This window comes from Saccopteryx leptura, chromosome 7, assembly GCF_036850995.1.
Source record: "Saccopteryx leptura isolate mSacLep1 chromosome 7, mSacLep1_pri_phased_curated, whole genome shotgun sequence".
Taxonomy (NCBI): Eukaryota; Metazoa; Chordata; class Mammalia; order Chiroptera; family Emballonuridae; genus Saccopteryx; species Saccopteryx leptura.
In genome coordinates, this window is record NC_089509.1 from 57,889,915 (window position 1) to 57,903,983 (window position 14,069).

At 39.8% G+C, this 14,069-nt stretch overlaps 1 protein-coding gene across 3 annotated transcripts in view; it reads right to left on the minus strand.

The window, feature by feature from the left end:
* The window catches only part of SLC25A12 (solute carrier family 25 member 12), a 209,209-nt gene that overhangs the window by 33,235 nt on the left and 161,905 nt on the right, over positions 1–14,069 (minus strand). For all 3 annotated transcript variants that reach the window (XM_066346580.1, XM_066346581.1, XM_066346582.1), the window contains exons 6-9: positions 12,345–12,491; positions 10,055–10,193; positions 9,288–9,381; positions 7,705–7,789 (exon numbers count right to left, since the gene is read on the minus strand). In XM_066346580.1, coding sequence (XP_066202677.1) covers positions 7,705–7,789; positions 9,288–9,381; positions 10,055–10,193; positions 12,345–12,491 — 465 coding nt within the window. The remainder of the gene's footprint in view (positions 1–7,704; positions 7,790–9,287; positions 9,382–10,054; positions 10,194–12,344; positions 12,492–14,069) is intronic.

Sequence of the window (14,069 nt, forward strand, 5' to 3'; positions counted from 1 at the left end):
TATGTGCCATGACCAGGGATCAAGCCCACAGCCTTGGCATACTGGGATGACATGCTAACCAACTGAGCTACCTGGCAGGGTTTATATTATATTTTTAAAAGATTTCAAATCATTCTGCTATATAGATAGCTAGCTAGGTTGAAAACCAATGTCCTGGTCGCATTTATGATTCTAACATAAAATCTACAATGACAGTAAAGCAAAGGGGAAAATCCTGTTGTGATTCAGAATGTTACTTCATAGGTAACCTACAGCATAAAGAATTTGAAATAATTTGTCTATATTAGTGTCATTCCTGTTCTTTAATATTTTCATTATAAAATAGAAGTTACTACTGAACATTCTGAAATGAAAACATAAAACACTTGTTTTATCATAAAGAAAACTTGAAAAACAATAACCTGTAATGAGCTTTTAGGGAGAGGGGGACATGGGGAGGGAAGGGTATAAAGAGGGACAAATATAAGGTGACGAAAACGATTTGACTTTGGTTATGATTATGCAACATCATCAACAGCTCAAATGCTACAGAAATGTTTACCTGAAACCTATATACTCTTATTGATCAATGTCACCCTGTTAAATTTAATTTTCTAAACAGAATTTTTTTTTTAAAAAATGAGCTGTTAAATAAAAGCATAATAAAAAGTTTAGATACTCTAATTAGAATAATTTAATGGACATCCTGGCTGGATGGCTCAGTGATAAGAGTTTCAACCTGGGGTGAAAGTCCCAGGTTCGATTCCTGACCAAGGCACATAGGAGAAGTGACCATCTGCTTCTCCACCTCCCCTTTCTCTCACTCTCTCTTCTCCTCTGCCAGCCATGGCTTGCCTGGAACGAGTTGACCCCAGGTGCTAAGGAGAGCTGTGGGGAGCCTCTGCCTCGGGCATTAAAAATAGCTCAACTGTGAACATGGGCCCCAAATAGGCAGAGCATCATCGGCCCCAGAGGGGGATTGCTGGGGTGTATGTTGGGGAGCATGTTGGAGTTTGTCTATCTCTCCTCCTCTCACTTAAGTAAAAAATTTTAAATAATAACAATAATAATTTAATGAAGAGGGAAGCTATGCCTAAAATCTAAAAGAAAGAAAAAAGGTAGCCAGTCTACTCTGATTTGTTTTCATCTGTATAATTTCTTCACAGCTCAAATAACCAAGCCAGATATGGCGAGGCCAGATACTAACAAACAATTTTGAAAGCAGCCAATAGAAAGGTTTTATCTGCCTTCTTGTTTTGTAAATTTTGTAGCACAATAAGTATCTTTTGTTTTAACCAAAGCATCTGATACCTAAATATTTAATGTTTGACTATGATCTCTACAGGCAGAGATCTTTTAAAAATCTCATTAGGCTATGGTGTTGCGGTTCAATAAATTCTATAGTAAACGAAAAAAAAACTGATGAACAAGATGAAACCTCTAGAAAATCTGGCAAGTAGTGAAAAATCATTACTTCAAATAATATGAGTACATATTTTATAAATCTCAACTTATCCCAATATACCAGTGTAGACTGGTACCCAAATAATAAGCATCCAAAGCTGAATTTAATTAATAGAAGAAACCATCATTTAATAGGTAGATTTTCACGCACAGGTTATAATCATGATCTTGTAGAAAATACATTTTTTCCTATCAAGTTAGCCCAAGCAACTGTACAGCTATCCATTATATTTGATTTATATGCTGTAACAAAAGTTAGCAATTAATAATTTAAGATTGATATTTTTATTTGGACTCTGTTATGGAAAAGAGTGGAATATTTTAACAAAACAGTGAATATAAGCCTAACTTTGGTTCATTCACAGAATAGCAAAAAAAAAATGTGCCATTCAAAAAGATAATTACTTTTTGTTCTGTTTATTACTATAATAATAATACTAATTTTAGATTGTTTAGAGATGTGCTATTAAAAAATATACTACCAACCATAGGACCTATGCCTGGAGCAGCCCTCAGGGGTCCAATGTTTTTCAGTCTCCTGTAAATAAACGTTCTTCTGAGACCATCAGGAGGATGATGACACTCAGCAATTTCTACCCACTGTGAGACCACACTATACTATTTCAGTCACTATACATACAAAGGTAAAATGGCCATACTATGAACAGAACAGGTGACTTGATGAAGGTCTCAGTAAAAAGGGGAATAAGCAGAGCAATGGCCCTGATCACTCCACTGTATTCTCCATCATTCTTGGAGTCAACAGTCTCCAACAACTGGTTTGTTTTTTGTTTTTCTTTTTTAACAGAGAGAAAGTCAGAGATGGATAGACAGACAGGAATGATTGATGAGAAGCATCAATCATTAGTTTTTTGTTGCGCGTTGCGACACCTTAGTTGTTCATTGATTACTTTCTTATATGTGCCTTGACCGCGGGCCTTCAGCAAACTGAGTGACCCCTTGCTCGAGCCAGCGACCTTGGATCCAAGCTGGTGAGCTTTTTGCTCAAACCAGATGAGCCCGCGCTCAAGCTGATGACCTCGGGGTCTCAAACCTGGGTCCTCTGCATCCCAGTCCGACGCTCTATCCACTGTGCCACCACCTGGTCAGGCTCCAACAACTGTTTTTGATTGAATACTCCTGCCAGGCAAAGATTTTAAGCACCTAACACCAATATGATTTCATTTATAAATTATATGCATGTTTCACTGGACTAATTATATATATATGATTTATATATAATTGTATATAATTATATATTAACATAAATTTAAGTAATACATATTATAAAATCACATATATTGATAATATATAGGTACTTCAAACATACAAAATAAAAATTATAAAAGAATGAGATAAATGAAATTATTTAAAAAAATTTTTTTTCTGCTTTTTCCAAGTGAGAGGAGGGAGAGGGAGAGACAGACAGGGATCTACCAGGCAACCCTGTCTGAGGCCAATGCTCTGCCCATCTGGGGTCATGCTCACAACCGAGATATTTTTAGCCTCTTAGGTGGAGGCTCCACAGAGCCATCCTCAGTGCCCAGACCAATGTGCTTGAATGAATTGAGCCATGGCTGTGGGAGAAGAGAGACAGAGAGAGAGAAAGGGGTGGAGGGGAGAAGCAGATGGTCGCGTCCCCTGTGTGCCCTGACCGGGAACTGAACCAAGGACATCCACCGCCGGCCGACACTCTATCACTGAGCCAACCGGCTGGAGCCTAAAATTTTATTTTTTATTTATAATTCAAGAACCTTTTAGTATCACTTTAAAGTATTATGTTAACTGAATATGCTTCAGTTAGTTTTTTAAATGTTGACTAAACATAGTGAGGCTAACTAGTTAATTCTTCTTGTTTTTGTATTTTTTTAAATACAAAATTTATTTAGAAAATAATTTATTTATTTAGAAAATTACATTTAACAGGGTGACTTTGATCAATAAGAGTACATAGGTTTAAAGTAAACATTTCTATAGCATTTGAACTATTGATTATGTTGTGTACCCATCACCCAAAGTCAGATCATTTTCCATTACCGTATATTTGTCCCTCTTTACTCCCTTCCCTAACCAGTTAATTCTAATACTGTTTCAAAAACACAATAGTTGAAAACAAATGCAATCTGTATCTTCAAGGTATAGAGAATGTTTAGTATCACATATTTTGAAGAAATTAAAGTTATAACATTTTGACTTAGATTTTTTTTTCTTTTTTTTTTCTTTTTTCATTTTTCTGAAGCTGGAAACAGGGAGAGACAGTCAGACAGACTCCCGCATGCGCCCGACCGGGATCCACCCGGCACGCCCACCAGGGGCGACGCTCTGCCCACCAGGGGGCGATGCTCTGCCCATCCTGGGCGTCGCCATGTTGCGAGCAGAGCCACTCTAGCGCCTGGGGCAGAGGCCACAGAGCCATCCCCAGCGCCCGGGCCATCTTTGCTCCAATGGAGCCTTGGCTGCGGGAGGGGAAGAGAGAGACAGAGAGGGAAAGCGTGGCGGAGGGGTGGAGAAGCAAATGGGCGCTTCTCCTGTGTGCCCTGGCCGGGAATCGAACCCGGGTCCTCCGCACGCTAGGCCGACGCTCTACCGCTGAGCCAACCGGCCAGGCCTTGACTTAGATTTTAATATATTTTAAAATCAATATGGTAGTTATACTTCCCATTAGACACATAGTATAACTTCTAAAAACATGCACACAAAACTTTTTTCCAAAATTAGAATTTCTCAATCACAAAACTGGGTGAAAATAAACCTCATTCTCATATATTACTAATTATTTTCAATCATGTCTCCTCTCAAAAGAATATGTTAAAGTAAAACTCATAGTACAAAATGGCTATAATCTCAATAAGAGCCAAATAACCACTAATTCCCTTATTCATATAAAGGTTTCCGTGTTCAATCACATATGTTTTCTTTATACTCTCTTTTTTTAAAGAATGTTTATAAGCCCTACAAAATCCTATGAAAACCGAAGGATTATACAGTGCTTTAACTCTTAGCTAAAAACATCTTGAACTATAAAACCCAAATGCCTTTTGAAAGAAATGTTGCCTCCACCCTTATTAAATAGCATTTATTTTAAAAAGAACAAAACACTATATGGTTACTAAGGATTTTTTTTAGGCTCACCTATCACTATAACTTATGGTTCACTTCTATTCAGGTACATAAAGTAATATAATTAATGCTATGGATTTCACATCATAAATATTCATAAGCAGAATGCTTCTGTAGCTGTTATCCCAATTTATAATGACTCTGAACAAAATTTTTAGCATTTAGGCTAAAAGAAAATACTCAGGCCTAAGAAGATTGCCTACCATGAGCAAATGGGCCAAAGGAAAAGGTGCTCTCTCCCTTAAGGTTATAACTATGATCGTGATATTTAACAACATTAATTAAGTGTTCTTACAAGCACAGTAAGAGTAGACCATCTTTAAAAAAAGAGCATCTTAAATGATTTTTAACCTTTTCCCTAAGCATATGTATATTATAGGAAGTGACTGGAGATCTCACTTTGAGTGGAGAAAGTTCTTTTTCTTCTGTTGTTAAATGTATTCTCATCCTATTAATGAGAATTGGATAAAACAAGATCATGTCAGATAATAAGTCAGGCACCCCGCCCAAACCAAGCTGCTTCATGCAGTATACTCTAATAAAGAGAACTGCTTCTTCCAAATGGCACACCATTACTGGACAAAAGAAAAGGAAGGGAAAGCTGAACTCTTTCATACTGAGCATAGGAGGGAGAAAAAGGCTAGATTTTATACCAACCAAAATATATGATTGGAATGGCAAAATAAGACTAGGAAAAATCAAACAAAATTCTTTTGTCTGTAAATCACATCTATGAATTTAATACACCTGTAATGAATTAAATATCTTGGCCTTTCAAAACAAGATTAAAACCCAGAGACTAGTATAGGATATGGAGATAAATTGTGTGTGTGTGTGTGTGTGTGTGTATAATGTTAAAATAAACTTATACTAAACAAATATATACTTTCTCTCAAATACTTTAAATCCAGTAATTTAAATGAGGTAAATGGCAAATAAACAACTAAAACTACTATATAAACCCAATTCATTCCTTTTGAGAACAGATTTCCATTTATGGTAAAACTACCATGGGTGACAAAGGTAAAAAGTTCCAAAAAAAAGGAAGTAGTAACTGGATTTTAATGCTTTCTCTTTACTCATGAATCCAAAATTCAAAGAGGGTCCATGAAAATGCAAAATACTCAAAAGAGACCAAGTCCTGTGTCTCAGGAATGCTATACATCAGGGGTCGGGAACCTTTTTGGCTGAGAGAGCCATAAATGCCACATATTTTATTTTATTTTTATTTTTGTATTCCTCTGAAGCTGGAAATGGGGAGAGACAGTCAGACAGACTCCCGCATGCTCCCCACCAGGATCCACCCGGCACGCTCACCAGGGGGCGACACTCTGCCCACCAAGGGGCGATGCTCTGCCCCTCCGGGGCATCGCTCTGTTGTGACCAGAGCCACTCCAGCGCCTGGAGCAGAGGCCAAGGAGCCATCCCCAGCGCCCGGGCCATCTTTGCTCCAATGGAGCCTTGGCTGCAGGAGGGGAAGAGAGAGACAGAGAGGAAGGAGAGGGGGAGGGGTGGAGAAGCAGATGGGCGCCTCTCTTGTGTGCCCTGGCCGGGAATCGAACCCGGGACTTCTGCACGCCAGGCCGATGCTCTACCACTGAGCCAACTGGCCAGGGCCTGAATGCCACATATTTTAAAATGTACTTCCGTGAGAGCCATACAAGACCCGGGTACGTTAGGCATTATCCAATAAAATTTTGGTGTTGTCCCGGAGGACAGCTGTGATTGGCTCCAGCCACCCGCAACCATGAACATGAGCGGTAGGAAATGAATGGATTGTAATACATGAGAATGTTTTATATTTTTAACGTTATTTTTTTTTAATTAAAGATTTGTCTGCGAGCCAGATGTAGCCATCAAAAGAGCCACATTTGGCTCGCAAACCATAGGTTCCCAACCCCTGCTATACATGAAATAGATAAATCATTCTAATGTTTTGGCAGAACCCAACCCAGTTTATATTCCAAAAGTTCTTTGTGTGAGTGGTCTGTAGCTTACATATGATTTTCCATAAAAGCTTTTTATTTATTTGAGAGAGAGAGAAACAGGAAGGGAAAGAAACAGGAAGGGAGAGAGAGTGGAAAGTATCAACTCATAGTTGCTTCACTTTAGTTGTTCACTGATTGCTTCTTATACATGCCCTGCGGGGCGGGGGGTTCAAGCAGAGTCAGTGACCCCTTGCTCAAGCCAGCGACCTTCAGATCATGTCAATAATTCTGTGCTCAAGCTGGCAAGCCCACTCTCAAGCCAACAAGCCCATGCTCAAGCTGGTGACCTGGGGCTTTTGAACCAGCAACCTCAGCATTCCAAGTCAACACTGTAACCACTGTGCCACCACTGGCCAGGCTCCCATAAAAACCTTTTTTTCAATCTGACCAGGTGGTGGCACAGTGTATAGAGCGTTGGACTGGAACGCGGAGGACCCAGGTTCGAAACCCGAAGGTCACCAGCTTGAGCACAAGCTCATCTGTCTTGAGCACAGGTTCACCAGCTTGAGTGCAGGGTTGCTGGCTTGAGCGTAGGATCATAGCCATGACCTATGGTAACTGGCTTGAGCCCAAAGGTCACTGGTTTAAAGCCCAAGGTCGCTGGCTTGAGCCCAAGGTTGCTTGTTTGAGCAAGGGGTCACTGGCTCAGTTGAAGCCCCCTGGCTGAGGCACATATGAGAAAGCAATCAATGAACAACCAAAGTGCTGCAACAAGTTGATGCTTCTCATCCCTCTCCCTTCCTGTCTATCTGTCCCTATCTGCCCCACCCCTCTCTCTAAAAATATAAAAACCCTATATAATACCAGTTTAACAATACAAACTGAACTTAACACTACTAATCTTTAAATGTGACTAGACAAATTAAAGGACTTCTAATTCTAGGGGAAAGGAAGACAAACTCATGTATGCTTGCACTCTTTATTTTCCTTATCTTAATACTAAAAGGCAAACCACAAACATAAATCTAGTTACCCCATGAAAATATCCTATGAGAGTGGGGGTACAAGTTCTATGAAGGTGATCTTTGAACTAAGTAAAGCCTTTTTCTGGAAAGTAGTTTTTAAATGTCATCATTCAGAAGCTCTAGGCTGTCATGTACATACTAATTCAGCATTTTTGAAGGTGATTCTATTATATATATGAGACTCCTACCTGTCTCTGAAGTTCTGCCAGGTTGTAAGGCAAGGCCCCCTCAGCCAATGGGGCTATTCTCTCAATATCTGCCAAAGTCAAGCGCCTTCAGGCAAAATATGGGAAAGAAAGAACAGTTAGACACCAACAAACTCTTCATATTAAGATCATGTTTCTTAAAAAAAAATGGGTGTGTGTGTGTGGAAGAACTATGGCTTAAAAATAGTATTTCTCTATTCACACAGATCATAGTGAGGAAAAAGAACTTCAGACCCTGCTTACCACAAAAGAAGCAAAAGACTGCAGAGAAATGATGTGTAGTATACACGTTTAATAAGATTTCAATGATAGATATTTAAAGTAAAAAAAATAATTTCTGCCAGAAGCAAAATATAGATATTGACGGTTCATACATATTAAATGTATTTTCTTAGTATATGATCTATACTTAATGCATCTGTATCTTGAGACGAAAAAACACAAAACAGAAATCCTGGTTGCCTTTAAGGAAAGGCACAGGGTAGAAGGGAGACTTTATGGCGTGCTCTTTGGGACTCTCTGAATCCTGAACCATATGAACGCACTATTTGGTACTTATTCCATGACAGGGACAATAGTGTGGTGACCGCCAGGGGGAGGGAGGAAGGGCAAGAGGGTAGAGGGGGTATAAATGGTGATGAACAGAGACTTGACTTGGGGTGGGGAACACACAATACGATGTACAGATGATGTGTGTAGAATTGTGCACCTGAAACCTATAATATTTTGTTAACCAGTGTCACCCCAATACATTCAATAGAAATGAAAAAAAAGTACACTCCATGAACAAGCTAGAATGTCACTTCATATACAGTTTTGAGAAGCACTTTTTTAAAGCATTTATTGTCATGTAGGAGGCTCAAAACCTTTGCTAAAAATGTGAACTGTAAATGAAAGAGACATGGCCTGATATATTTTGTCAATTACCAAGGACTGGCTGGTATATTCAGTATCATCTTTAACTCAGCAATTCATTATGTAGCGTGAAGGCAATGAATTACCCATGTATACTCAACTTCTATTAGTCTTCAGTTCTGGGATTAAAACCTATTTTTCAGATATTCCTATACTTAACTACCAGAGGCAACTAAAAAAGAATATCTGATCACTTATAGATCATAAGTCCCCTATCCCACAGGTCCTGCCAGGTGGCAACAGATAAGGGTTTTACTTTTGGGTTTGCAAAAAGTTTCCATTATTTTTTTCTTCTCACTTCCATCCCCTTCTCGCTCATTTTTCTCCTTCCCCCACTTCTCTCTGTCACACCCCTCAACAAACCCATACTCCCTTCTTTCACCTGCTCTTTTCCTCTATCCCCTCCCTTTTTCTTCCCCTCTCTCCTTTCCCCTTTTGTTCTCTCTCCCTTTCCCTCCTTCCATCTCCCCCTACCTTTAGCTTGTTTTCCTGTCTCTCCTTCCTCCTGCTTCTCATATCTGACTGCTTCTCTTTCTTGAAATTTATATACTGAATAAACTATTGTTTAAAAAAAATGAAAGCGCACCACTGCTTCACATGTTAAAAGAACTATCCTATTAATAAATATGACAAATTATGAAAATAGTTACCCTGTAGCATTATATAAATCTGCAAGTTGGTATAGGATATCAATTTCTAGTGGGGTAACTTGTCCATAGCGTATTGCACTCTGGGAAAATTCCTCTGGAAGAAAAAAATATTTTAAAATCTTAAAAGATTCATAATATACAACAATCTTCTTCCTTAACCAACTATAATCTGCAAGCTCAAGTCATTTCGGTATTATTTTTTAAATCTAAAACTGAATTTAAATACCCAAGTTCAACTGTATAGGAAAAACTACAAAATTCTGAAAGCTAGCAATAGAAAATATTACAATGATGAAACAGCAAAAACCGATAAATTAATTTCAAAGAAAAAAATTTCTTATCTCATTTATTCGCTTTGGTACTCAGTTACAAAACAAAAGAACTGGCTATTCTCCAGTCTCCTAAAACACCCTGCCACAACTCAGCCCGAGGACTGGGCTCGCCCTTCTTCTGTGGCAACTCCTTCCTAGTACAAACAAGCTGCTGCCACAGTGCCACTGACCTGTTTGACAGATTGGGCCAAGGTTCTTTTCAAAACTGTCAAAGCCACTTTTCCATTCCTGACCTCAGCATCCCATTAAATCCACCTGGATTTTTGGAGACCATTACAATCCAAGTGAAACATATACACATTGCAACATACTTTCTAGATCTGACTTCAGAGTGGTAAACTTAGATCAACCTCATGCCCTAGATGAAGAAAAGTGAACATGCTAAGATTCAAATCAATATATATATATATGTATATATCTTTTTTTAAATCTTACCCTTTGTGACTTCAACATCTTTCCTTGTGCCGGCTAGGGTGCTATATATCTTACGAACAAGCTCCATGTTATTCAGTAAGGAGTTAAACGCATTGAAGTAGGAGAAGCTAACCTGATGTGAAATACTTCCTCCAGCTGCCTAGGAAATCACAACACAGAAAGTTAGAAAACAAACCAAAAACAACAACTAAAAAAACCACATTTATGGACACTACACTTTTCTCAAAGACAATCCAAAGGAGTCTTCATTATTAAAATGGTTAACCAGTCCATAAAAACAAGAGAAGCACCGTACTGAAACACTCAGTGCCTTTCATGCCCTCAGGGAGGTCTATGTAACTTAGGTTTTAAGGAAGAAAGCAACATCTGGAAGTTGGGCTTCATGGTTCATCTACCTATAAGGTCAGAAACAACAAATATAATTATCACAGATCAAAAACAATAGTTATTTAAACAGGATTTTCAAGACCCTCAACTACGGAACTCCTGCTAGTTCTGGATAATCCAAACATCAATATTACTACAACATAAGGAGCACTTTTAAAACTTGCTTTTTTTTTTTTTTTACACATACAAAAAAAACCAGTGGTTACTTTAAATGTTAAAACTATTTCACTATATCAACTTTCCTAGGTTTTTTTTTTTTAAGGCTATTACTATAATTAAGATATTTAACAGTCTGTGCTGGGCTCTGAATCTGTATCATGAAAGATACAATGACCAAAAACTCCAAAAAGTATAGAAAAAATCTAGGGAGGATTTATTCACCACAAATTATATCTTTAATGGCACAGCTCAAAAGAGGCTCTCATGCTGGGGAAGGATGGGGGCGTGGCCTTCATTATCTCTGCAGGGTGAGGAGGCTCTTTCTCCCTCACCCACCACTTGGCCATAAATTTAAAAAAGAATATTTTTTATAGTCTGCAAATGCCTAATTTCTAAGCCAGGAGTTCAGAGGAACCCATATGATTAAAAACATTCTCTTAAAAAACTCAAAGAAATACTTATGGAAATACCAGTGTGACAACCTTAATCACGAAGGTCTGAGCCACCCTCACCCCCCGCATGCACGGGTCTTAACCCAAATAGAGATGGTGTTTTTATTAGCTTGAATTTGGATACCAGTGACCCAAAAGCAAATTATTTAATACACTTGTCCGGGAACTGAAATGGTGTTTTCGTAAACTACAGCTATTATAGATCTATCTAACCCAAATGGAAAAGATCAAATGGGTTCCTCCACCGTAAGGCACTCGGTAAGTCCTCTCTAGGTTTCTCTTTCCTTTTCCTCTCCCTTTCTTTCCTTCCTTCCTTTCATTTTTCGGAGTATGAGGTGAAGGTAAGGGAGTGGGAGATGGGTGTCAAGGAGGTGAACTGTGTAGGAGAAAGTGACATGCTCCATGTTCAAATTCACCAAAGAAAAAGAACAGAAGTTGATCTTTCTACCCCAGTCTATAAATCAGGGATAATGATCTTCAGCTGAAACAACAAAAGCACTCATTGGCTTCCCTCCATTAAAAACAAGCAGCAATCAGAAACTTATACATGTAAGTACAACGCATGAACAAGACAACCAGGAAGTGAGGAGAGTTTCGCCACTCTTTGTGAGGAAGTGGATGATGACATCAGTGTGCTTTTGGTCCAGATGATTACTTTATAGAGATTAGCAGTTTTTACAGAACAAAAAACTGTCTGGTCCATGCAGACTGAATGCACAGGTGAAGGGGCAGAGAGAGGAGTGAGCCAAGGAGGCCGATGCCCACATATTTCCCCCATACCTTCATGGCCATGGTTATTAAAACAGGGTAGAGGCCAATGATGATCCCTCTAGCAAACAGCACCCTGCAGGCAACAAAGGAAGGAGCCATCCTTATAGCAAGGCTTTGGGAGCCTGGTGGGATGGAAAAAGGAGAGGTACTACCCACGGGTAAAAGTAATTGCACACCCTTGTCTACAAACTCCCTTGTATTCTGTAGTTGGACTCTGTAAATGGAAATACACTACTCACAAAAATTAGAGGATATTTCAAAAACGAATATGAAGCGATAAAACATCCCTTAATTTTTGTGAGCAGTGTAAATAATTTGGAAATATCTGAGAGCAAGATGGTGGCTCTGCTATGATCTGGGGAAAGACTGTTCACCATCACCACTACCTCCCTTAGACACACTTTTATCTTCTACCAACCAAACATAAAGGTAGAGTCGGGTGGGTCCAGGGAGGCAATCCAGGACCCAATGGTTCGGAAGGTTTAAGGAAATAGAAAGTAGAAGTCCTTGCTTTTACTTACTGAAACTAAGTTCTCCTCCACAAAGGGAGTAAGCATGTGAGACCGAATGGTAACCATGATGTCACTGAAATCCAGACCAGAAATCACGCCGCTTTTGCTTTTGTCTTTCAGTGCAAAGGCCTGTCTTGCATGTTCCAACTGTAGCTCCTGAATGGAAAAGTTAGAAAGAGAGCATTAGACTGGTTGAAGTACAACCTGAGTGTATGTTTTGGAAAGGAAGGACAGACATCCTTTCGCTACACGCATGTACTTACTACAAAAGTGAGCAAGGTACAGATCTGAATTTACAACACTTCCAATTTCTTTTAAATTTATTCATTTTTTTTTTTTTTTTTTTTTTTTAGAGAGGAGAGGGAGAGACAGAGAGAGAAAGAGGAGAGACAGAGAGAGAGAGAGAGAGAAGAGGGGGAGGAGCTGGAAGCATCAACTCCCATATGTGCCTTGACCAGGCAAGCCCAGGGTTTTGAACCGGCGACCTAAAAAAGCAACTTTTTCTAAAAATGTACTACGTGTAACTCTGCAGGAAGAAGAATGAATTACAGCATGGCAATAAAGAAAACGGAGGAGGTGCTGGCCAGTTTGCTCAGTGGATAGAGCATCGGCCCAGCAGGCAGACTTCCAGGGTTCAATCCCTGGTCAGGGCACACATGAGAAGCAATCATCTGTTTTTCTCCCCCTCCTCTCCTTCTCCTCTCGCAGTCAGCGGCTTATCTGGTTCCAGCGTGGGGCCTGGGCACTGAGGACAGCTTGGTTGGTCTGAGTGTCAGCCTCAGGCACTGAGGATAGCTCAGCTGATTTGAGTACCAGCCCCAGACAGGGTTGCCAGGTAGATCCCGGTCAGGGCACACGTGAGAGTCTGTCTCTCTCCCCTTCTCTCACTTAAAAAAATAACGAAGGGAAAAAAAAAATCCTTTACTTGAAAAGTTTCATCACTAAAAACAAGTTGAATATGTTTTCCAGTGCTTTATTTCCTCAGCCTTTAAAATAAGTGGTAATTTATTTTCTCCTGCTTGAAGGCATTCCTGACATCCAAGAGTACTTTCTGAATTAAAAGTTTAGATTCACTTAAAGTTTTTCAATTTTAAATGTTGTGATCAAATTTAGCCCTCTGTCTCAATAAATTAGAGACTATCATTTCAAACAAGTTAAAAATGAATTTAGTAAGAAACTCTGGTAAGTACAATACTTAGTACAGCTGACTATTGAACAACATGGGTGTGAACTGCGTGGGTTCACTTACATGCAGATTTTTTTCAATAAATATACAGTCAGGGCCCTGGCCAGTTGGCTCAGCAGTAGAGCATCGGCCTGGCGTGCGGGGGACCCGGGTTCGATTCCCGGCCAGGGCACATAGGAGAAGCGCCCATTTGCTTCTCCACCCCCCCCCTCCTTCCTCTCTGTCTCTTCTCTTCCCCTCCCGCAGCCAAGGCTCCATTGGAGCAAAGATGGCCTGGGCGCTAGGGATGGCTCCTTGGCCTCTGCTCCAGGCGCTAGAGTGGCTCTGGTCATGGCAGAGCGATGCCCCGGAGGGGCAGAGCATCGCCCCCTGGTGGGCAGAGCGTTGCCCCTGGTGGGTATGCCAGGTGGATCCCGGAAGGGCGCATGCGGGAGTCTGTCTGACTGTCTCGCCCCGTTTCCAGCTTCAGAAAAAAAAAAAAAATATATATATATATATATACACACACACACACACACACACACACACACACACGGTCAGCCCTTGTA